The sequence below is a fragment of the Acomys russatus genome, chromosome 22, assembly GCF_903995435.1.
Source record: "Acomys russatus chromosome 22, mAcoRus1.1, whole genome shotgun sequence".
NCBI classification, from domain to species: domain Eukaryota; kingdom Metazoa; phylum Chordata; class Mammalia; order Rodentia; family Muridae; genus Acomys; species Acomys russatus.
In genome coordinates, this window is record NC_067158.1 from 41650895 (window position 1) to 41677878 (window position 26984).

The 26984-nt window shown below is 41.3% G+C and overlaps 1 protein-coding gene across 1 annotated transcript in view; it reads right to left on the reverse strand.

Annotated features, from left to right (window-relative positions):
- The window catches only part of Ppargc1a (PPARG coactivator 1 alpha), a 92195-nt gene that overhangs the window by 60326 nt on the left and 4885 nt on the right, over window positions 1–26984 (reverse strand). The window contains exon 2 of the mRNA XM_051165220.1: window positions 25946–26125. Within this exon, the coding sequence (XP_051021177.1) occupies window positions 25946–26125 (180 nt within the window). The remainder of the gene's footprint in view (window positions 1–25945; window positions 26126–26984) is intronic.

Below are 26984 nucleotides of genomic sequence, written 5' to 3' on the forward strand. Positions count from 1 at the left end.
ACCCTACTCATTTACTACAATGTCCCTAGACTCTCACATGTGACACCTTGGTTTGTAAATGTTCATTGAATGAATAAATAACTTTATAAAGCCACTAACAGTTTGAAAGAAAGAAATGAATTCATGGTCTCACTTGAAACAAATGACAGACCCAGGATAAGAAAAGCAGTTTTTTCTGACTCTACCTCTCTTCTTTCCCATCTTACAATAGTGCTTCAAAGTGGTGGAGTATAAAAAAGAAAGAGATGTCTGGTGGCCTCAAAAGTCTTGAGAATTCTGGGTGAATCCTTGGAAATGGAGACATGGTCACTCTGTGGCTTTTGCGCACATAAAATACTGTGTCAGTAAAAGAAGTCTCGGCACATATAAAATACTGCAACCCGGTATTAATTTCTTGAAACTTGGAATCTGTTTAATGTTCAGGAAGTTAGTTTAAGGTCAATGCTCATCTTTGTTATTCTTACTTTATAGACTGGCAGGGCTCTTAACTGAGACTTGGTTCCACAGCAAAACATTTGCCTTGTAGTTTAGTTTCATTAGAGAAACAAAGAGAATCTGTGGAATTTGTATGTGTTGTCTCTATGAAATGATTTATAAAGCTAAATTAAGGTATACAACTATATAGCTTGTGTTGTACAAGATAGATTAAATACTAACATAAATTAAGATACCATACAAGTTGAAGTTTATATCATGCAAGAGAACTTACTTATAAATATAAGTTAAAGTGGTAATTATAAATTATCTTTTGTATTAGGACACTCTAGTACACTGGTCAAGATGAATTATCAACTTTACAGACTCCCTAAGGAGTGATAGTCAAAGTCCACTTGAGCATCATCGCACAGACCATTCTTCCTTGGATTGTCCCTGTTAATTAAGGGAAGAAGGCATTGCTTACAATGCCAGTGTAAAGTCAAGCCAAGACAAGATTCTTAGGCCAGTGGTGCCAACACAATCAGACACTGAGGCCCCAGGGAGCCATTTCAAACATAGTTTTTGGCTTGCCCAGTTAGCCCTAGTCCACCTGAATACTAAATGTGTAAGAAAGGTACCTTCAGTATAGTCTAGCAGAAAGAAAAAAACAAAAAGAAAAAGGATGTTCATTCAAGAAAAAAAAAGTGCTAGATTATAAAGAACAGTCACAAAACTCAATTATTTATGTTAAATACCAGTAAAGACAACTTTTCACTACAACATGGCCAATGGGTAATATTCAAATACCACAGAAAATTCAGGAAAAGTGGGGACCTGACAAACGACTTTTGTTAAACAACGAAGAGAGTATTAGGAAGACTACAGGGGGTGGAAGAAATGAAAAGCATGTCAAAGGTTACAAACTTGCAATTGTGTAGGATAATAAGGTGTATTGTCCTACACTAGAGCTGAGTTTACAATATTGTAATGTATTCTGACATTTCCCTAAGAACAGAATTTAGAGGTTCTTACAGCAAAAGACGAAAGTATGTGAGGTGATTGTTACGGTACCTTGCTGGATGGTAGAAATCATTTCATCATGAATGTGCTTACCAGTATATCATGCTGTACAGCTTAAACATGTGCAACAGAAATAATGTCCAAAAAGACATTTGAGGACATCAGAAGAAGGACCATTACACCCAAGAGCAAAAGGATTATAGGCAACTGTAGTGCTTGCTCATCACCTTTCAAAAATCTCCTTAGAAAGCATTTAAAAGAAAAGAATGGGAAACAAGGGGAAAAAATCTAACAAGTCAAGAAAACAATAAAATAGTAAAGGTGAAAAGATGGATGTAGACAGGGGTAAGTGAGGAATTAGACAACATAAGTTTTTCCTCTTCTATAACCCAGTTTACAATGTGCACCTAGTGAACATTTCTACAAAACCTCTTAGGATGACCGAGCTCCCAGGAAAACACAATCATGTCAGGAAATACCAGTTGCATTCTTAGATATTTGTCTTTATCCAACTAGCAGTACAAATGTTACCATAACACCTGGATCAATAATTTGCTACCCAAACCAGAAGTGCAAAGACACACAACAACCCTTTCTTGGGTGCAGCAATGGGAGTAGTTGTGAGTACTCAAGTGTTTAGACAGCAATAAGACACTGTTTTGTCAACATAGCCAGAAATGCAGAATGGGTGCCACCTTATCTTACACAGCAAGGCCTAGGAAGGAACCTATGCTATTTGAAACAGAGAATGAACAAGCTGAAGCAGAATTACTGACCTATCTGCAGATTTTGATGCAGTCACCAGACCCGGCCCGGCAGCTATTCAACAGATCCAATTACTCAAGTAATTTTCCAAGTCCCCTAAAAACACTTCCAGAATGGTTTAGAAAATCATAAGTTAAATGTCATTTGTTCATTCATTGATTCACCAGCTAGCTACTTAGTACTGTTTATATACATAATTTTGAATCAGAAACCCAGAGAGCTAGGAGAACACAGGAACGAAAAGAAATTTTAAAAAAATTTTCTCTCTGCTTATAATATAGTTGATAAATGACACTACCTCTTATGGCATGTATCAATTGCAAGCTTTTCATGTAAGATAAAGATGAAAAGAAACAATTGCTCACCTTTACATCCTTAAAGAAGCCAAAATATTAAGAAAAATATGTAATCACTAGTACAAAATGATTTGGTGCTTATTAAAGAAAGGAAAATGAACAGATCTAAGTGCAGTTTAAAATAAATTGTTTATTTGGAGGAACATTTATATTTTGAATTGTTTGATATTGGAGTGAGGTAAGAGAAAAACTGGCTGTAGGTTTGTGTTTGGGTATTTTGGATGGCCACCATCACTTAATGAAAATAAGAGAATCGTATGAGGGGGAATTGTAGTTCCCACTCATCTTACCTTTCAGGAGAACTTACAATTTGCCTGAATATAACTTACAAAGACGTTTCCAAGGGTCCATTGAATGAATTTAGAGCCAAGTTTAGGATGGATTCTTAGTACTTCATAATTGCCTTCCTTTTCATGAAATGTAACAACAAGGATCGTAGTCAATCACTTAACACGTGCCACATTAGAGATGAAGAAGTAAGCCTCACAGGCTCATTGGGGTGGTAGCTCATGAAGAGAAAATGTGTGTTCTTATGCAGATAGAAGCATCCATAGCTCTTTGAGCTGAAGGACATGCCTGCTCATCTGCTGCGTGGTAGAGAAGGATGGGCTCCCATGCGGCTCCTTCCGTTACACACTAATATGAAAGGAGCCATGACTACACTGGCTCTTCAGGGGGAGGTAGAATTAAGCAGGCAGCAATTCCTGAACTTCAGAGTTTCCTGTGTTTTTTAAATTAGGATTGAAAATAAGGAGGCAGAAATAATCTTAGGTATTTGGAAAGTTTGAAAGAGGTTGGGAGTAAAGAGGATGAGAAAAACCCATTAACTGCAGGTAGAAGTGCTAATTAGGAGGCGGCATAGGGAACGGTTGAAAATCTAAGTTTTGTAGTTGTAGTTCAGAAATGCTTATCTATCCTGGTATCTGCTCTGAGACTTGACCCTGGACAACTATCTTACTCAATCTCAATTTCCAAACTGTAAAATAAGCAAAGACTTCCTATACATTTATGGCGATTATGAGAACTAACCGAGAGCAGTATTTTTAAGCAAGCAATTTGACAGAACGAAAGTTTTCTTTTTACATTAGAACATTGTTTGACTATGTGCAGCCTAAGCACCTGACGTACAGAAACATATACCCACTACCCCCCGTACCCCCCCACATGCTTCCCCCGCCCAACACATCAAATTTCTACTTCAGTTAAAAGAAATCTGGTCAATCAGTTGTGGACCTCAAAGCAAAAGTGCAACATCTCTGGTACACAGGACAAAGGAAAACCCCTTTATCTCTTGACACCAAGAGATCTACCAAATGATATTTCCTTGAGGACAAGCTTCTTCACACAGCCTTCCATGACTGCCCCACATTTTGTGAGCATTACTTCCAACAGCCACCAGAGTATACACCTGATAATATACTCAGGCTGTGTTCTGGATCCTTCTTCTTTGCGCCATCCTTGAGCCATACACTTCCCTTCACCACATAATTCTCATATTCTTATTAATGAATCACTAGTTCCTCAAATCACTCACCCTGTTTAACTCCTGTCAATTTAACTCCTGTAAGGCTCCAACATCAAACCTCTCATTTTCCGTAATGAGCATCTCCATCAAGAGTTTTTTCCCCAACATCTGCAACATCCATCCTTTCCATGTCCCCATCACCCTCCTAATTCCAACCATATGACTCAAGCTTCCTAACTGGACACCGCTCACCCCCTCTCAGCCACTTGCCTCCCAAATTATCTTCTGTATGGTCTGTAAGAAGCTATGATGACTTCATGCTACAAGCTACTTAACATTCTTGGACCCCAGTTTCCCCACTTGAAAAGAGCATACAAGACTCAATATGACCTGATAGCAACATTCAACAATTCAAAATTTCCATCTCATTGTAGCTACTGTCCCTTCCACCTAACTAGGTTAACTCCATCTCCTGCTCATCTCAGAGCTTCCTTCACCACAGCTTTCCTGCCATTGGCCTATTACTATTTAATTCTAACACATAATTTATATCCTTGCACACAGAAGGTACTAAATCTGTAGTAAAGGGATACTGCAATGAAAGTTGATGCCTGAAAAACCTACCTTCCATTCTACCAATGGAAACCCTTCCAATAGAGAAGATGTGTCCCCTGCATAGCTGCTTTCCTTTCTTTCCACACAAGTTTAAAGAATCTCCTCCCACTTCTAAGGATCGGAGTAGTCAGCTCATCCATTACCAATGACTACGGGCTCCTTTATGCAATGATTAGCTTCTCACGAGCCCTGAATGAAGGAGCTAGCTGATATATTTATACATTCCATATGAGGCCTAGGACAAGGCTCCAGCAAGCAATAATTTACCATGTAGCTATAGCTGTTGGTTGTGTCGTATGTGTAAATCTGGTATACTTCTCATGTTCCAAGGAAAAAAATACTTGAATCTCAGATCATTCTTTTTTATGTACTATAGTTTTTGGCCAAGTTCAAGGATCATAGCAGGAGCTGCAAAGTACAGCCTTTGGATTCATAGGAATATATGCATAGGATATTATCTGTTTAGGAGAAAGAGGGAACAGGGCTGAGTAAGCAGTGGGGGTGCAAGAACAGGCATGATAAGTTTAATACCAGCTAGAGAAGGTTCAAAGAGATAAAGATTGTGAACATTCATCAAAGAGCAGAAAGGAAGTCTTCAGCAGCAGACTTTGAATAGAATATGAAGGAGGTAGGAAGACAACAGTGTGAGAGTGAGAGAGCAATAGAGATCGAAGGCTTGAGATTTAGGGGAAACAACACTCTGGCTTCTGATCCCTAGGAACACACAAACAAGAAGTTAGGCAACCTTGTGTGCCCTGTGCTGCAGTGTCAGCCCTGTGCTAAAGATTAACAGCCAGACTCAAAGGGGACTAAAGATCAGGCAGGGCCAGCAAAGCACCACCAAACATCTCGTGTCAGCCTGCCCTGCAGGACCCTGACTGTCAGAAGATCCCAGGTCCCATCTGATCAGTTAACAGTCAAAAGACCACCTTGCTAAGGCAAGCACCCCCTTGGAGACAGCCATGTGGCTAGCCAGTGCTCCTAGATGTTATGAGAAAAAAATGACAATCTCACCTCACTGCCAGTGTAGAAAAGCAGTGGGAAGCAGGAATGGGCCCTGGTTAAATACTAACTTCTAAATTCCTAATCTGTGGGAAGACAGAAGCATGCATAACCAAGGGTAGTGCCTGGCCCTTACTAAGTCCCCATAAAACGTTTATGAGAAGACTGTTGTTTCAGGTAGTGTTGTACTCTGGAAGAGCATTGGAAAACGCAGGTATGGTGTCTCGGACACGGGGACATTTCTCGAAGTGTCCTCAGTCTCCTTGACTGATGTTCTACGGGCAAAGGCACATCAGTTTTGCAGCTGTGAAACATGACCCCTGGAAGACTGAGGCCCTGGGTTACAAATATGCCTTTCCCATTACACCTACCTAACGTGCTGTACAGTGCATGAGCTCAGAGAGCATCTGGGGACCGATGCCTCATGCTTAGCATCTGTAGCTGAGCTCAGCTTCATCCTGAAGTAGCTACTGCAGTCTTCCAACTCGGGTAGACCAGGCAACCTGGGATTAATCTGGAACTTGAATAATTGGAATCACTGTTTCTGATGAACTGAGCAGAAGCTAACATGTTGTGCAGTGCTGTGACCCACAGACGGGCTTCTGTCCAGAGGGCCTGCATCTATACACACGTGTGGACAAGCATCACCTTCCCTCTCATTGATGAAATTAGTGAATGCTAAGAGGTGATAAAGTTGTTGGAATACACTGTGTAGAGACAGACAGACAGACAGACAGATAGACAAGAGCTGGCAGAGCTAGAGTCTCACAAAAAGCTCTAGAATATGTAAGAAAGAGATACCAGGAACAGCCAGTCTACTGTTTTAAACTGCTTTCTGCTTTTAAATTACATACTGCAAAGTCACTGAGGAGAAAGCTTTAAGAAAACTTTCATTTGCTTTGGTACAGCTTGCCGGTCTTTCTTTGCCTAAAAAATAAAAAGAAATTAAATAAATAAATAAATAAAACCCTGGAAACGTTTCTTTCTCCTCATAGCCATTAATAATGATAGCTTGAACTGTAAAGATTTGCTTCTACTGAAGGTAATGGGGTAATGTTTATTTCCATTAGATTGGGCCTATAAAATCCTCTTTTCATAGCTGTGAGTCTACAATTTCCAAACAGCAAAGCTTGACATTTTGGTCCCTGACAGGCAACACTCAATAGTGGGATATTTTAAAAATCTATATGAAGGAAGCCGTTAATACAAGATAGGCTGAGCGTTCTCCCTGCAAATGGTTTGTTTTAGCCATTGCTCTTCCTCCTGGATGGACGAGGCAAAGCAGACAGCTTATTGGCTTAGTTTGTTGGGCCAGGTTAAAGAGATGCAGCTTGGAGAGGCTCTTAAGGGAGATTACCCTCGGGCTAAAAATAGCAGGCACTAGAGAATTATCTTAAATATGACCAAACTTGCTCTATACGGTGTATGCAGATAACTGTAATATGTTTCCATTTTTGGTCATTTCAGGGCTTTTTTTTTTTTTTTTTTTTTTTTTTCCTTCTTCTTAGTTTGGCTTGCTGTAGCTGACTATTTAATTCATTTCTGATTCTATTTGTCACATTTGCTCTCAGAGATATCGCCCAGGGGTGTTTGACGAAGGAACCCTTTTTATTTAGCTAGACTGCTTTTGTTACAATCTAATGAGCTATTGGATGGCCAAGCACAGTCACAGAGCAGACAGAACTGGTTAGAAGGTAAATTCATTAAAATATGCCATTAAAAACCTACTATGTGGGGCTGGGACTGTAGTTCAGCCCATAGAGATCTTGCTTAACATGCACAAAACCTTAGAGTTGATCCTCAGCACTGTGGGTAACATTTGCCTGGAAATCCCAGTGTTTGGGAGATGGAGGCAAGAGAATCCTAAGTGCAGGGCCATCCTAGGCCACATAGTGAATTCAAGGCCAGCCTGGCCTACAGGATACCCTGTCTCAAAAAAAAAAAAAAATCACAACTGTAACATTTCTTCTCTACTTTCTGGAAATGTAATTTATAGGCAAGTAAAAATTTGTGTTTCCTCTGATTGGTTCACATCTCAGGAGTAAATGTATGACACACCAGGAACCAATTTTCTGCTCGTTCCCTCTCAGCAGACGTTTGCAGTCTTTGCTAAAGTTTCCTTGATGCTCATTTCTCCTTTGGCTGCAGGATTCATCTTCTGTCTTTCAAGTCAGGACTGTGCTCAGTAGACAAGCAATGCCTGAGGGGAGTCCCTGTATCCTATGTCTCTCCTACACAGTGCATTGCAGTGGAATGAGCAGGGGGCCTCCTGCACACCAGATGCTCCTTAAATGGCTGATAACTCTATCCATTGACGAACGAGGGAGCTCAAGCCCGCACTAGGACATCCAAAATAGGGACAGGCTGCACGACAACACGTAAGTCACCCCCATGTCCTCAATTTGCACAGAGCACATCTACAGAAGGTTCATCACGGTCTTCACAAAAACAACCAAGGTGATCACAAGGCAGCTTCACAGGAGAAACCAGGAAAAGCCAGGGATCTGCCTTTGTCCCTTCTGCATCCTGGACTCCATCACAGCCCACAAAGGAAAACAAGAACAGGACCATTCACATCTGTCCGGAACCCATAGCCCTTGAGAACTAGCCATCCTCCTCCACTCCAGGTTTCCTTATTAGGTCCTGGGCTTGATTATTCCCAGAGTCCATATGGCACGGTGAACTATGTGGTCTTGCAATCACTTTTACACAAGAAGCAAAGTCTTTTTTTTCCCACTGTGTTGTTGACAAGAAAGCAAGAACAATGAAAAGATGTTTGCACAATATTGAAGCTTGCAGCTGCTCAGACAGTCAAAAGAGACCTGGAGAGAGGAAAACAGTGCTGGGAATGGTGTGTCAGAATACCACCGCAGAGATTTATTTTTATGAACCCAGGCAATTGTTAGCTAGTTTCTTACTCACAGAGGTACCCAGGTGATCATCAAGCCTAGAACAGTACCAGATCTTCAGCACTTCACTGAATATGGAAAATCCTCCCCAGCTTGTTCTTGGGCTATACAGGTGAAAAGTGAACGCCACGTGCTCTTAGCAGTGCATTGTGTACACACACGTGGCCCAATCCAGCTGCCTATCTCCTCACCAGCAGTAAAGTCTCCCTCATATCTTAATCTGAACAACAAATCTGCTCAATGAGGTAGAAGGCAAGTTCCCAGCCATGTTGGCAGGCATACAGCATGCCGCTGTCACTGTTGGCTCTGCGTATAAACCATCTCTTGGAGAGCATGTTCTCAGATCTTTGACATGTCTTATTTTTAGCCTGATTGGTCAGAATGGCTGGGAAGGTCATTTTATTCCCTCTCCCTTTCTGAATTCACCAGAAGCACTGTAAAGCCATCCGTTAAGAAGCACTGGAGATGGTCCCAATGTGCATGACATTGTCCTGGGTACTGAGGAGGCAATGAAGCAAACAGAGAGCCAGCTTTCTTTCACGGGACGCACGATATATTGAGACATGGAAGCACACAGCTGGACGACTGCGTCATAAACAACAAACGAACAAAAAAACTATAGAAAAAGAAAAAGACATTGTTTTTGCCTGTGTGACAACAACTCACTGTATGCCAAAGAGGGCCACAAACACCCTTCCTAAATTTGGGGGATGAAGAGTTCGTCCTGTGCCCGGTAAAGCCTCTAGCTAAAAAGAGACCAAACAGCTCATCTTTAAAATAGCACATTGTTGCAGGACCGTTTATGGCAACGATGGCCACGGAAAACTCTGAGATCCTCCCTCCTGAAGACTCACTTCCAGCGGCCCTTCCGTGGAGGGCTGATATGACTTCCGGCAGCCTGCAATGGCACACCTTCCTCCACCCCTGCTTCTGCAGTTCATTTGCATTGAAGCTGCCCTCACCACTGAGTGGTTCCTCAGGAGAGCACAGGGATGGCAGGGCAGCCTGCCTCCCACACAGCCTGGAATCGGCTTTTATGCCACTAGACAAAAAGGTCGGGTGGAAAGGGCTAGCATTGGCACAATTAATCTGGTCACTCAGGGACCATCTACTAGCTTAAGAATAGCTTGCAGGTGAGTGATGGACAGGGTCGTGGCTGCCTGACGGCATTAGGGGCCATTATGACAGCCATAAAGAGAAAGGGAAAAATTGGACAAGAGGAAGAATGGCTCCTGAAAGGGACATGAAGAACGACACAAATGCCTCTCTATAAAGAATAAACTCGAGAAGAGGCCGGGGATGGGGGGTGAGGGGCAGGGCCACTTACAGTGGTAGCGAAGACACCACTCTTTGATATTGCCAAAGTCTGAATATTAATAAGGGGGTCATGGCCTAACCAAGGCTGAGGGTCCACACAGGGGAAACCCAGGCTGTTCGCTTTTAGGTACAGGGTATGGGAGCTAATCTGAAAAATCTAGATGAAGATGCAGCTGGAGGAGAGTCCCTGGGTCTCTAAGTGCAAATTAGACTTAAAGAACTTTGTCTTATACATTAACTGGAATCCTTTGCCCAAAGCCAAGTAGAGAGTTTTAATAATTGCCTTGCAAGCCCTAAGTCCGGTGATTTACTTACAGGAGTCTCCAAGCAAAATGGGGGGGGGGTGTAGGGGGACATGAAAAGAGAGGGATTGTTGTCAGTGCTGATATTTTAACTGAACATGCTCTAGGTGAAACTATGTGGGAGACACGTGCTCATGGTGTGGCTGTGGGTTGTTGGGGTCTGTATAAATATCAAAGCAGTGAAAGGGGGCATTTCATTCTCATGTGAGGAATATCAGAGCAGTAAACAGGCTGAGTTGTATTTGCATTCAACAAAGACAAGCTTGTCTATATCCAAAGAATTTTATAATTAACAAATAAAATAACCAGAGGGGTCATTATTGTCGAAAATCTAAGTAGATGTGTTTATTAAATTGAGAAGTATTCCGACAAATGAATAGTAATAAGAATAGTCATGCAAAGTTTCAAAGAATGATCCAGAATTAACACAATAAGCCCCAGTGCGGTGAATCAAAGAACTTGACGTGTATAAACAACAAATTTTTTTTCAAATTAAGTTACTTACTTGGGAGTGGGTACACATGCACCTGCACATATCTGGAGGTTTTAAAAAATAAGTTACATATTTCATCCATGCTAAACATTACGAGAACTGAGTTTTGTAGCACCATTTGCTCTTTCAAAATGACAAAATGATGGTTGCCGTCATTCCCGGGACAGTAAGTGGCCCCCAGATAATTTTGTTCTAGGTGTTGAGTTTTGTAATGTTTAGTTTCATCTTTTAGTCAGCCTTTAAAAAAATCTCATTATGATATCCTTGCCTCCATCACCTCCTGTTTTTTTTAACACCGTTGCTATCCCCGTGCCTCATGTGCTCAGAACAACGAGGAACTAAGACTCATTTTGACTGCACATTCAACAGAAGAAAGCAAGTGTGGAGGGAGGACCGGAGAAGCTTATCGGGGAATAAAAACGTGTTAAATATGAGAAAATGTATCTGAATCTAGTTTGGCTTCTCAAAGACAACTCTACAAAATAGTGTGTGTTTCTCAGCTCTGTTTCAGACAATTAATCACATTAAGTTAATAATGGGCAGAGAAATGAGCTCTTCTAGTGCAAATTATAAAAATAGCCACTGTGATTGAGTTAGACATGCATCTTCTATATAAAACACAACCTCTCTTTCTGCCATAGGCTATGCAGCCAGGAATCCCAATGAGCCAGGCACTAGAGGTACAACATGAGACTAATATTTTGCTCCTCTACACCCTAAAGCAGCTGGGAGGTCACACAGTCCCGGTAGAAGGGATCATCACTTGTGCTGAGTCAGAGAAGAAACGCATTTGCCATTCAAAGACAAATTAAACAGGGCAGGGCACACGCTATATGCAGTCACAGGCTTGGTTATCTGCCAAGACCAGGCAACATTTAGTCACCTCCAAATACATCTAAACACAGAAAATTCTTCAGCACTGTGTGGACAGGATGTCTTTGTCAAAATTTGTCAGTTTGAACAAATATTGCCTAGCAGTCCAGGGTAGATGTATCCTAGGAGACATTGACACAGATTCCTCTAGGACGGGCACAGCCACATAACTGGGGTTGAGGGTGATACAATTAAAGGGGCTAGGCAGTAGCACTGTGACCTAATGGAACTCTCAAATCTGTGGCAGGCAGGGCCCTGGAATTGGGAACCAGCAGGAAAAAGAAGCCACTTATCTTCTGGAGAATCACCGTGTTCTGCGTCCCAGGCATTTGCCAGGTTGTCCTCCAATAAGAATTAAAGAGTGAGCCTACCATTAGACAGCACTAACACACACACACACACACACACACACACACACACACACACACACACACACATACACACACAGACACACATACACACAGAGCTAGGTGGAGACATATACAGATTAGAGGAGAGCAGGGTGTCCCTGCTAAGCATTGGCTGGCAAGACACAAGAGGATCCTGACATGAGAACCTCTCTGGCCAGAATCTGAGCTGGCTAGGTTCCTTGGACACCCAGGAGAACTATGTCTGGAATACAGAGGCTCCAAGTTCACATCTGAGCAGATGAGATGGCACCCAGGGAAGCTAATATCCTTAGGCAAAGAGGCCATGGAAAAATCAAGGGCATTCCTATAATAAAGGGGTTCCCCAACCTAGGAAAGAGCTGTTCAACAGGAGAAGGATCCTTCTCAAAGGGGACCAGGGAGAAGAGATTGAAGTCAGAGAATTATAGAAATCTGAATGGGATCTAATTGAATAAAGTTGTTGGAGACATGATGTTTTGTTCCTCCAGAGAGAAGAGCAGAGGAACTGAAGGACATTCTTTCTGTGGTGCCTCTCCAAAGGGGACAGGACAGTCCCTGGGTTGAACTACCAAAGGGGGCAATGGAACACCAGTTAGAGACAGGGGGCCAGAGACAGTTTGCTCAGAGAGAGCAACGCCACACATACAGGGTGTTTCTTACCAGCCAGAAGCATGTTAGCCTTTCCAATTGGATTGAAATATCATTCTCAGAGAGAAAGGTCACCAAGCCTAAAATGGTACAAAATGGTTCTGGTCCATGGAAGCCCCAATACACACTGCCAGAGAGACACCATTTGGGTCATGTCAGATGCGCACGCTGGTGTAACAGCTCTCTGTCTTCCTTTAGACTGACTTTTTTGGGGGGGTTTCCCTCAGTAAGCCCAGTGAGCGAGCTCTCATTTTACTCAATGAGTTTCCTGTAGCCAATCTCAAGTCTCCAAATTTCAGATTCTATCTCTGGGCCCCTAAATGAAAAGGGAAAGATCCTGTAGCTGGGGATAGCAGTCCCCAGAAAAACAACAACAAACTCTTCAAGGTGAAGGTATTTTTGAAAGAAGGGAGCAGAATTTATATATAAATTATATTAAATTTAATATAAACAATATAACTGGAACAATGTAATGAGGTGAAGGACACCCCTGCTGGGTTGCCTTTATCACAGTGCTTGCCTCCTTCAGCAATAGAGGCCTGTGTTCATCACCAACCCTGAGCTTCCTGGAGTTAGGGAACATGTCTCCTCTACGCTGTTGTGTTCCTAGAAATTGACAAGCAGCTAAACATGCTACTCTACGACAATAATTATTTTTCTGGCGAGTGGACATATAAATCAGTAAAAGAATGGATGAACTTTTAAACCCAAAAGCACAAAGAAATGCAAAAATGAGACAAAGAGCTTTGACCAGCAAATCGTTTCTCCTACTGCAGGATGCGACCATCCATCTCACAGGCGACCCCGGATGAAGAGAGCAGGGTTAGCCGTAAGCCTCGATAATATCTGCATAGTGTTTGATTTAAGGCAAGACAGTGTCCTGAGGTCTTCAAGTTAGCAACTTAACCGGCTAAGTCAAAATGATTGCAGACACGGGCTGCAATGCTTTCTTGTCTTCGGGCCATTTGAAGAAAGATGGGGGAGAATTGAACACATCTAAGAATTTCTCAGAAGCAGAAAAAGACTCTCTTGCTGGTTTCTCCTCAGGCCTCTGGTGCAGAAATTTTAACCACTGTGGAAATGGTTCTCTGAGTTGCTCCCTGGCTGCCAGCAAGTACATTTCATTCCTCTCTTTCTTTCTCTGTCTCTCTCTCTGTCTCTGTCTCTCTCTGTCTCTGTCTGTCTGTCTCTGTCTCTGTCTCTGTCTCTACCTCTCTCTCTCTCTCTCTCTCTCTCTCTCTCTCTCTCTCTCTCTCTCTCTCTCTGTCTCTCTCTCTCCTCCTTTCCGCAAGTTGCAAGTTTGGTACAATCATTTCTTTTCTGCCTCTCTCTATATATTTTCTGACTCAGAAGAGTTTGAACAAAGTGTCTTCCTGTGGCTATTTCCTACCGCTCTGATAATGAATTAAGAGTTAACTGGGGTGCAAAGGGAAGGAGGAAGCTTGACAGCATAGAGTTGGAGGATTTTTTTTTGTAACAATTAGCACTGATTTTTCACCCAAGAATAGAATTTTTCAAAATCTTCTTTTGAAGGAGAACCACAACCTGAAACAGCTACTCACACATGCGCAACCCAGTGAGACCCTCTAAGGTCTGGGCAGAAACAGGCTCACTGGCTGACAGAGAAAACCCATCCAATTAACCAATTAGCATAACCTCAAGAAAAGATAGCTTCTTGGGAGGGCAGGAGGGAGAACCAGGCAGGTACCAGCAAGAATTTCAGTCTTACAATAGCTACCCAAAGGAAGTACCACCACTTTTGCTTCTTTTCTTTTTTTCTTTTCTTTTTTTTAATTCTAATTTTAATTTTTATTGTGACCCTCTCGACAATTCTGGGGGAAATAATGTTAGTTCAACATTATCAGAAGCCAGAATACGACTCTATTTATGTGACAAGTTGACAACATACAATTTCATGCTTGTTGGACTGATAGCTGTTATATATTCAGTGCGACTATTATGAAGCCTCACCATTATAAATATGAAACAGTATACACTTATTCAAAATAACTCCAGCAGTGGCAATTTATAGCTCGCTTGTTTGTGCTCTTATGAAGTCCAAATGCCACCTTAAGAAGCTGTAGCTCGCAGAAACAGATGTGCAGTGTGACTGTGACCAAAATGGATTGACGATGACCTATGTGGAAGCAGGCTGTTATGCTTCAGTCAGTATAACAGCTGACACCGTTTGTATTTAGATATGTGAGTGTTGGGAACACTGTGTCCTTAAAGCTCTGTTTAAACATGGTCCAAGACATTTGTCTCCTGGGCTAATTATTTTACCACCCTTCAGTGGCAAAGAGCCCAACCCCCCCCCCCAACCCCCCACCGACACCCCTGGCCCAGTCTCATCTTTATAAAATAAGAGAATGCAAGTCTGTAGGTACCCATATCCAAAAGCAGAGTATCCCATCCTGTTTCATAAAGTTACCTCAAGGACTTTAAACCCTGGTCATGTCAGGTGAATGTTGGCAAGATTTCCAGAATGCCTGCATAACAGGATTGTACTACTTTCTTTCTTGATCAGGTGCCTGGGAACAGGGCAAGGCCACACACCATCAAATCATAAGCTGTCAACTGTTTTAAGACAGGTTTTTTTTCTTTCTTTCCCTCCCTTCTTCTCCTTGCTTTCTTTCTCTTAGGAAGCTTCGAGCAATTTGCAAGTGTTCACTTCCACAAGGACAAATTTGGAATAGCGAAGAACAACACAATTTATCCAAATGTGGAAGGAAATGAAGGAGCCAGGCACCTTGCTAAAGCTAGATATCAAAAATTTGCATAAGTAGTTTCCCAACAACAACGGCGGTGCTATTTGGAACAAAATAAATTACACAAACCGTGGCCAACTTTGTGATGGCTTCCCTGCCTGTACATCCCCCAAGTACACTTAGCTCTTGTACCTCAGAAGGTCGGGTTAGTAATCTCAGCAGTTAAACCCGAGCAGGTAATTGTCTGTAGACTCTGATGTCATCCTCGTCTTTAATGAGTGAGGAAACAAATTCAAAATACTTAAAATGTGAATTGAGTAATTCCTTGTGTCTCTTGTGATACCCTACCCTCTTTTTATGAGACCTACCAGGGGATCCTGACACTAGAATCCTGGGTCTCTCTTGAGCCATGTTTCTTCAAAACAAGGTATTTTAGAGTCATTTTTTAATATAAATTTTCATTACATATAATCCACTGCATTTGGTGTTGAATTGTAGAAGGACATGTCATACAAACAACAACTGATATTGTTTTAGTAATTTAAACCCATCCCAACAAAGTTTACTCTCCAAAATCTGTACTTCTCCCTACTGTTCCTGTGGGGCTAAAGTGAAGGTGCTGTCGGTCCATCTAGTAAATCCGAAGTGAGAGATAACATAATCACACACATTCATTTCTCAGGGACCTTGGCGGCTCTTATCTGCTGGCTTTTATGATCTCTCATGAACAGCTAGGAATAGCAATTTGCAGCCTGTTTGTAAAGCCATCTTAGTCCGAAGCTAGCCTTTTCCTCCTTTATCACACGGGGATGGTGATAGTTGGCAGCTAAGTCCCAGTCGCCAAAGCAAATGGGCTCTGAGCTCCATTTTAGAATAATGTAAGTATTCTCTGGGAGTGTGGAACATATCAGACATGGAACAGAGGGCAATTATCATTTCAATGAGACACTTTTTAATAGAAGATGTTTTGTGTGCTTTACCAAGATGTATCGATATGCTGCCCACTGTATATTGGAGCCTGAAGCTATTTTGGTTTTGCTCATAAACATCCCAAGCAAACATTTCTACCATGCACACAATGGTGCTCTTTCTAAAGCCTTTGCTCAACTTGATTTTACTATCATATCACCTAGAACATTAAACACCAGGCTCCGGTTGTGGTGTGTGGTGTTAAATCACAATTGTTTCTGGTTAAGTGTTCCAGGCTACCCATTTTTATTAACAGTTACTTTATTAAATCCTTAATAACACAGATAGAATAGTTAGTTAATTTGTGTGTTGAGCCATGGATGTTAATTTGTAAACATAATAACATACTGCAATCATTTGCATAATAGCATTTTAATCTTTTTAGTAAAAGCTGTAATTCCCTACAAAGTACACTGCAGTAGAAACTAAGCGACTATTGGTAATAATACAAAAGGCCTTAAAATTCTGATCCTATTATGGTGTTGGAACATACCCAAACTGCTTGCATAATCTCTGAAATGTTACTGTTCTCTGATTTAGGTGTCTGTGTCAAGAATAAAAATGAAGTGTAACTGGTATTGTAGACTATTTCCTACTTGTAATTTAGTATTCACCAAGCACCAGCACTTTTCAAATAGCTCGAAGGGTTTCCTGCGAAGTTCAGAGTTCCAGCTATACACACTGATCAAGGAACCCAACAGAACTCATCCCCAAGGCAGAGCAGAGGAGAGGAAACCAAGTATGCACACTTGGCATCAGGAAGGTCATTGGGTACCAAAGATTTGGTCACTGAACCTCCTGCCCCATCCCTGCCTTAACCACTTGTCTCTACTATGCTTCTTTGAACAGCTGCCCGTGAACAGAAGCTGAGAAGCAACAGGGAAGTGGAGGAGGCACTTAAGAGATCTCTGAGAGAAATTCTACAGAAGTTCAGGTTGCAAAAGCGATAACACCAATCACAAGACTCAAGGGAGAGGAAAAGAGAAAGCTGTGTATAAAAGGCCGGCCAAGATATTTTCCCCAAGATCTGGTAACTCATTAATCCATCTGGTCGTGAACCTTGAATGAATAATTTGCAGTAGCAATGAAGAAGGGCAGGTGCATGCAACGCTAAGCTTTAGGACACAAAACTGTGTGATTCCTCTAACATTTGGGGAGAGAAGAGGCATGGAAGGATCGCCTAACGTCATTTCAGGACATATGGTTTCATGCTTTGAAAAACTGTGCCCTTGCCTAGAGTAAGCCCTGTATATCTCATAGTGGCTTTTGCTCAGTTTTCCCCTTGTGTTCATCCTGGCTACTTATAACTTAGCATCTTTGACAGCAAAACGAGGGCTCCTGTTTTGCCTTCCCTCTGAACCTCACAGGGCACAATCTTAAAAGGAGGCTTGGGAGGTTAAGGAAGAAGATTAAAAAACCAAGCCTTCCAGAATTGTTTCATATCACGGGCAATTCATTATATTAAACCCACAATAAAAATTTTCATTGCTAAAAGAATAGGCACATAATTATAGGGACAAATTAACCTTGTTTAAAAAATGTGAAGTCTGGGACAAGGGACTGTGCAGGAACAATTTGACTCTAACAATGTGATAATGTTCATCTTTGTATCAGCGTTGTGGGCTCCTCTCATTCTGAGGTGAGCCATCTGCTGGGCTGTACTTCTATGACAGCACATGTAGCTAGACATCCATGGACAAATAAACACAGCCTATGTCTGAGGTTACCGCACGGCACCCAGGTGATGTACACAAAGACTGTTTGCCCAATGCAGAACCCAGAATACTGTTTGCTTTATCCTAGACGGACAGCTTTGAAGTAACCAAAGAGTCAGCTAGTTGTTCCTTTCCGGATTCAACTTAAGGATTTTCTTCCTGGGAAACTGGGTTTCTTTCTTTCTTTCTTTCTTTCTTTCTTTCTTTTCTTTCTTTCTTTCTTTCTTTTTAAAAAATCTCTAAACATATCCAAGCAAAAGCACATTTCTTTTTTAATAGTTCACTTGAGATTCTGGGAAACCAGAAACCACTAAGACAAACAAATGCCTCAGGCACATAGAGTGTCTGACATGAAATGTCTTCTAACCCCTCCCCAAATCACAAAATAACCACGGCACTCTCAAGTGAACTCTGGGGAGTGGAGCTCAGTGGGCAAAGTGTATGTGCTGCCTTGTGTGCAAGAAACCCTGCATTCAATCTCAAGCTCTGCCAAAGACAATGAGTAAATTTAAAAAAAAAAATCAGTGTGCCTAATTAAACATATAGATTCTTGATTTCTACACTACAAAGGCTAGCCACTGGATCAGCTCCCATGATGAAGAGAAGCCAACCTCATCCCTGGTAACTACCACTTCCATTAACAAGACCCACGACTGAGGAAGTATGTGCTAGTGACCCCTGGCCATGCAACTGCATCCTGTGACTTGCTATTTATTAGCAAGGGTGGATGCCAAAAGACACAGCCCTGTGGGGCAGAACTCCTAAGCCATATTTTTCCAGTGGTCAGCATAATGGCAAGGAGAAAATAGGGTGATAAACCAGATGTTCCCAAGATAAGCCAGATGTTATCAAGCCAAGAAGTCTAAAATAGTGTTTACCTAAGGTGCATAAATGGACACACACACACACAGGCACACACACACACACACACAGGCACACACACACACACACACACACACACACACACACACACACACACACTCAGGCACACACAAGCACAACCCCAGTTGGTCTCTCTGCATTATAAGCTGATGATAGTAGCTGCAAATGCAACAGCAACAGCACACAGACTGGATCACATTGTTGGTTTCTGATTTGTGAGTTCTCCAAGATGAACATCTAACTGATTTATGCTCAGAATTTGGAATTTTGTGGTAGACTACAAATGCAAAGATAAGTACAACATAAATTTTTAAAATACTCCATAAGTCTCCCTGAGCTTCAACATTCTTCAGTGTTCTTATGTTACAGCCAATTATCTACCCACTTAAATGGCTATTATTTTCTTACTTGAAGTCTATGCTCTCAGAATGTGTCATTACCAAGTGTGGCAAAAAATCTGGTTGTGGGTTGTAAATTTAATTTAAATGGCACACATTTATTGATTGCAAATTGGGAATCCTAGAATCTTTAAAAAGGGATTATTGAAAATGAATTCACTTTCTCTGCACAACAAAGGAGAATTTATTCTTTTGATGATTAAATAAGTGTAAGTATTTTTTAAAAACACACTTTATTTTCTTGCCTGTTTTGTTAAAATTCCAAAAGGTTTGCCATTCACAGAATAGTCTTCCTGGCCACTGGCAGCATCAGAGGCAGGAACTCATTACCATGGGAGGCTGCAAAATGTCTTCCAAGAAGACAAAAGAGGAAAAGCAGACATCATGTAAATTTGTGGATTCGAAATGCTTGAGGCCATAGAGAGATGAAACACTGTAAAATGGTTTACAAGCTGAAGGAAGTATTTCAGTTTGCAACACTGAGCAGTCATGTGACCAGGAAAAGTAGCCATGAAGACCTGATTCCCTTTGGAATGTATTTGCGTCAACATTACTAGTCACCTCCCTCTCTATATAACTCGTATTATCAGGGCTGATGGAATTTTCCTTCAAGGTTCTTTGAGTCTTTCCCTGGATCACTCTTCCCTCACCTGCCCTGGCACTACAGACATACTTTCTGGCTTCCCCTACTTCCTATTTGCCTCTACTTCAGATCTACTAGCATGACCTCTCTTGGTACCACCTCATCGCATTGGCCTCCTGTGGGAGTCTGTCCCACAAACTCACGAATACTTCCCAATACAAAGTGGCCTTGCCATAACAGTGTAACTGCTTTACATCTAAGCCCACACCACATTTTCCCATGAGTCTATATTTTCCATTGAGTGAGCCAAATTCTTCACCTCCAGGCATCCTTTCTGAAAACCTGTCTTTCATTCTCTCACCAGCCTTGGTGAATCTGCCCTACTGTTTGTTTCCTTACCTAGAAATACACACATACACGTGCACTTGTAAACATGATCATATAATGTTTGCTAGTTGGCAATGTATATAATTATATATATATATATATATATATATATATATATATATATATATGCCTATATGTGCTAGACAATCCTATTATGTACATATATGCATATACTTGGCTGTACAGTTCTGCATTATTTTTCATTTGTTATTATATGAAAGTATGCATACACTTGCACACATAAATGCACATATAGCCTTGCTTTGTTAGCTGATTGTTTTTACAATTCTACATTTCGCATCCCAAACTAGATTCAAAGTTCCCTGGGAAATGAAGACTGATCTCATTTGGAGCTGTGTAGGTGCTAACTTAACTTTGTTCTAAGCTGGGGAAGCTTCAGGGAAGACAAGCAGCAGATCCCTTTGTAATGTTATGGGTCTGCAGAGTTGGCCACGATTGGTTATTTTAACTGTTTTTAAAGTGTTTATTATATATACCCATTATATATTATGATGTTAGAATTTTCAATATTCTAACCACACACCTGAAATAAAGCCACAGGAAAAAAATAATAAAGCCACCTATACTCCTACAAGGATGATCAAGAGTTTTGAGAGCTTCCATCACCCACTTCCTAGGCAACACCCAGGAGAACACCTCCCGCACAGACAACAAGGAGCCGCCGCTCACCCTTCACCTACACAAGTCCAGAATCTCAAACCTCACTGTGAGTTGCAGTCATCACCAAACATGAGTGCTGGCTAAAACTAGTGAGTCTCCTTCCATTAGCATAGGCTATCCTCTATACACTTTGTAAGAAATGACCTCCAGACAATTAACTGCATTCCAACATACCAGCGTTCTAAGGAATCCCAAGTAGCTACATTCAGAAGTCCTAGAGGAATGAATGAAAGATGTCCATTGACTCTTATCATGGAAGCATTCAAGCAGGTGTTAAAATTAAAAAAAACAAAAAATAAAAAAGCACAGACAAGGTGGCTCACAGTGACCTAGAAAGGCCTGGTGCTATTTAAATGAACCCTGTGCCACCCATCTTTACACAATCCTGTGTGTAAAAGCACTCCTTTATTCCTCACCAAACAATGCACAAAGGCAACTGGGAAAGGAAGTCATGTTGCAATTTTCTAAAACATAAATCTTGCTACCAGTTTGTTCAGAGACAGCCTCCTGTTTTCCTTGCACATAGATCAGGCACTGCAGGAGGCTGTCCTTGTAGGTTCCATACCCTGTTCCTCAGTGGTTTGTGAATTATAGTCACTTACATTTACACATAAAAGTATAGGTATCACAAGCACAGGTTAAGCTGTGTCCAGTGAGTGACTCAACCTACTGCACGCTGGCTCAGCTTTGTCACACTTAGAATTTATTCTTTCGTAAACTGTGAGATTGAACTGAATGTGTGCAGAAATCTTTAAGTTTTTATAGGGGATTTATGTAGTGTGTGTGTGTGTGTGTGTGTGTGTGTGTGTGTGTGTGTGTGTGTGTGTGTGCAAGTGCCCATGCACACTAATATGGAAGCTAATATGACATTAGGATGTTGTGATATAAGGCATTGTCCTTAATCACTTTCTATCTCAGTTTTGTCCCAAGATCTCTCACCAAACCTGGAGCTGACCAGTTGACTACATTGACTGGCCAGAGGGATCCTCATCTCTCTGTGTACCAAGCACTGCTGAAGGCAAGTACTGCATGCTTGCCTTCGGATAAGGTGCTGAGGTTCCACACTCGTGTTCTCACACTTGTGCAGCTAGCACTTTATCTACTAAGCGATCTCCCCAGCCTGCCCACTCCTGTCTTTTGTTACCATTCCTTATTTTATGTTTGTGACATTGAGTAAAAACTAAACTTAAGATTTACCCCATGAATGTCTTCACTTATCAGGAAAGTGGGACAGAAGGGAGGACATCCTATTGGGACTCTAGGTGAAAGAAGCATGGGAGAATGGGGAAATAGAAGTATCCAGAGGGTCCTAGAAACCTACAAGAAAAACATTATGATGGGCAGATCTTGGCCCAGGGGTCCTGCTCAAACTATGGCACCAGTCAAGGACAATACATGCAGTAAACTTTGAACCCTTACCCAGATCTACCCAATGGACAGGTCATTCTTCACAGTTGAGTGGAGAGTGGGATCTGACTTTCACATGAACTCTGGTACCCCATATTTGACCACGTCCCCTGGATGGGGAGGCCTGGTGGCACTCAGAGGAAGAATAACAGGCTACCAAGAAGAGACTTGATACCCTATGAGCATATACAGGGGGAAGAGGTCCCCCTCAGTCACAGTCATAGGGGAAGGGAGTAAGGGGAAAATGGGAGGGAGAGGGGAATGGGAGGATACAAGGGATGGGATAAGAATTGAAATGTAATATGAATAAATTAATAAAATATATTAAAAATAAAGATTTACATGTATGCTAGAGACTGAAGGAAGCAGATACTCCATACCCAAACACTCAGCATCACATGATGGCTCTGCTTTACCCTCATGCCAGCCTAAATCTCACTCTCTGTTCTGATTATGATTCAGAACGCCATGGCCAGTTTCCAGCAATGTCATCAATGTGCAACTTGAGTCAGGGAAAAATGATTAACTCCTCAATAGCTTATTTTATCCTGGGAGGCAGAAGTACATAAGAATACTTATAATTGACAGATCACTGTGGGCAAAGCCGTGACTGTTTGGCTTGCTCAAGGCCAAGGCCTTCTCAAATGTGATGAGGCAGGGCTTTGAGGATCAGGAAAAGGGGAGCACGGGAGGAAAGTCCATGGGAGTGGGTGGCCCTGAGAAACAGCTCCTGTGAGAAGCTACGTTAGCAGAGGGCACACAAGGCTATGGCCAGGCAAAGACTGTGTCCCTGAATATAGAATGACTCGGTTTTAGACTTTCACTGATGCTCACTTTTGCTTCCTATCTTGGGAGAGATGTGTGTGAGTTTAACACTAAAGGGCAAAGAGTGAGGGAGTCAACACAATGTGAAAGAGCTAATGACGTTGTTACCAATGGTGACACTGTTGCCACATATGACCTTACCTTTTGCCTAAACAAAGAAAAACAGATCCTGTGACATCAGAGAGGACTGCTATGAGCTTTTGTCAAAACAGTCACTCTTGTCATCTGTTGCTAAGAGAATACCTAACACATGAATCCTGAGGCCCAAGCATGTCTATAAATGTATATGCAGTCTCATTCGTCACATATCCAACCCTGTACTACACACATCCCACTTCAGTAATAATAAAATAATAACAACAACAACAATAATAATAATGAATGAATAAATAAATAAAAACTAGGGCTTCTCAGGCTCAGAACCAGTCATTTTTAATCAAACAGCTCCTTTTTACAATGGGTTGCTCCATATATTGTAACGTTCATTCCTTGTCTCTGCCTACAAAATACCAGTAGTATCACCTTCTTACCTACTCTTAGCACTCAAACATACCTCCAGACACTGTCAAGTGTCCCCCGGGGGTGCAAAATTGCCTCTGGTTGAGAATCATTGGTTTAAAATGACCTAATGAGTGATTAAATTAAATGAACCATGTGTTTTAGAGCACTGAAAACAATTCTATCAGTGTAGGAAGTTATACAGGGAAACAAAAAGAGTGGCATAGCATAGATTAAGCATCTATATATAGATAACTGACTGGCTGCTGAGCCAAAACTCCTGAAGCTATAACTGAGAGGTACCCCACAATGATTCGACAATGTGAAATATGGGGACATAAGGTCATGGGGAAAGTTCTGGAACCAGCCTTCCTGGGAGGTAATGATTACCACATGACCTCCCCCCACTTTTCAGTAATCCCAGAACCGTCATCTGCAAACTGTGTGGCATTCACCCAGGATGGAGTAGCCATAGCTGATCATTAGATAAGAGGTCTATAGAGATGGACATGTTTTAAAAGAACTGTTTATTTAATGCTGCATGACTTAGAATGGGCCTGTAACCTGACAAGTGTACTGGATGAGGAATGTTCAATTTACCAGTTCTAACCAGCCACGTCCTCATGTGAACTTTCTCAGACACAGCAGAGAAGCCTGGGAAAGTAGAACCGACCACAAACCTTTGGTGTCTCCCCCACCTTGCTCACTCCCTAGCCCTAACTCCCCCACCTGAAGCATTCTCTTAAAGCCTGTGTAAAGTTCCAGGCATGCTACAGAACCTTAGCTATCCAGAGAACTGACAAACACTCAGCTCACAACTACCCAGTGCCTCCACACAGGCCAACACAGAAAGGAGACATTCTGTTCTATTTTTAAATATATTGAGCAAAGAAGCAGCTTGATACATCTTTGTAAAGGATGGCTGTCACCCAAGAATCACTGTCTCTCTATTTTTATCAATGATATAGACTTTGAAGTCAGATAAATTTAGAAATTCAATGTTAGGTCTTTATTTGTCAACTGTATGATTTTGGTGAAATCACTTCACTTTCTTTGAAACTCAGTGCCTGCATGTGTAAAATAGGCATACACACATACATACATATATATGTGTGTGTGTGTACATATATATTCCATATGTATATATATATATATATATATATATATATATATATATATATCAAATAATATATGAAAACAAAATGGGTGTGTGTGATGACCTACAGAAAGCAAGAGTGTTCCAAAATGGTAGCTACTGTTTTCACTAATTATTTCTTATCAGCACTATCGTTTTCATCATGCACCCATTAAACAATCACTTATTTATTCAGTGCCACCTATATACTGGGTAGTAGAAAAATTGAATTCCTATTTTCAGAAATTCTTTCTTGAAGAACAGAGAGTTTAATGAAGGAAGTGGGAAGATGGTTCAGTAATGTGCTGACTAGTGGCTAACAGAAGTTTTGTGTATAGCCTGGCACAGGGGGCCTCAGAAACCGTTAAATGATGGTGGTGCTGATGTTGATTTTGATGCCAAAAATGAGCCGATATGGCAATTTGCACCCAATTCACTTGTCATAGTACTCTCTGAATGCTTATCACTATAAGAAATGACTTATTTTCAAGTAAATGAGTCCCGATTTTGTGAAAGTGAACCTCATTTCTCTGAGTAACACTTTAATAGGAGTAGATTAACATTCTTTATTATAGGGTAGACTCATAATAGGCATCTAGAGCCTGGGAAGTAATTCTCACTACTGAAAGGTAAATGAATTTTGACTAATTTATAAGTACATACTAGATTTTTTTTTTTTGAGTTTAGAAATTTTGCATCATGTGAGAAAATTAGGGGTATGAAGCAATAATATAATAGCAATAATCAAAACTGTTCACCGACAAGGTAAAACAAGCAGTGACAGACATTAACCCCTTAGAGAGCAGAAATGTTTTCTTCTGTATTAATTCAAATCAGGCACCATTTGCTGCTAGGTCCCTTTCTGTGGGAACATAAGGGAATAAACAGCTTTACACATTTTTTCCTTCCTTGTCCCCAAAGCTTTCATAACCCCTTCTATTTCAACACAGTTTAGCATACTCTGTGATCCTTAGCTCTTTCTTTCTAAAAAGCTGTTTTCCAAACATTGTTTTTGCTGTTGTTGTTGTTGTTGTTTTCTTCCCCATAACAGAAACTCTTTAGCTGTGATGACAAGTTTCCTATTGGCAACAACGTAATGGCCCTTGTATTCTGGGGCCCAGCACCACATGGGTGTGGCCCAAGCCAAGGTCAGGGAGAAGTGAAAGTCTCCAGAGGAGATGCTTACCTCAAATATGTTCGCAGGCTCATTGTTGTACTGGTTGGATATGATTTCTGATTGGTCGCTGCACCACTTCAGTCCACCCAGAAAGCTGTCTGTGTCCAAGTCATTTACATCAAGTTCAGAAAGGTCAAGTTCAGGAAGATCTGGGCAAAGAGGCTGGTCCTCACCAACCAGAGCAGCACACTGCAGGAGTCAGCAAGGAAAACACACAGTTATTAACGGCAGGGATTCCTGAAACAGCAGTGGCATGTGATAGGAATTAAGTCTGGTTAATTCAATGACAGCACCAAAGCCGGCCTCTAGGGCTTTAATCACCAGGGGGAAACACCTTCCCTTCTTCTTTCCCTTGGCTCCCAATGGAGTATTTTGTTTAATTTCTTCTATCCAAATTCTAAACCCAGGTCCAAGCGAAGTACAGTGTTTCCACGAAGGCCTCCCAACAGGATTCATTCCTACCTCCAGGGTAGTTAACACTCAGTGAGTTTTAACCCTCTTAGAGCTAACTATGCACATGAGTGTGTTCAGGACCTGACTGAGAGAAGTTTGCAAGTGGATTTGTACCTTGGGATCACCATCAGCTGTAAGGGACATTGCTATGAGCAACTCTCACTGAGACAAGAAATCTCAAGAATCAGACGAGGAAAACTGCCTTCCCAGTCCCTTTAAGTATTATAATCCACAGCATTCATTTAGCAACTAATGATGCGAGTCCTCTGACTCATCTATGGTTCTCATGAATTGTTATTTAAAACGTTTACTCTCACTTGACTTTTTATGAGTTCCATGACTTCATCCTTAACAGGTCAAATGCAAGTTCCTTGAGTTAAAGAACAAAATTCATATTAGTTTTCTATGTGACCTTTAGAGCTTTCACTAAGAATATTTTGTGAGGTGTGTGCATGCTGTCGTTGGAATCACTTGTCACCTAAAAGGGAAAAAAAACCCAAACTATATTATGTTTTATTGAAGTATTTCAAACCACAGTTATGGTGAATTTTAAAATGGTTATATTGTATAGAGGTATAAAATGGTTTAAACCTAT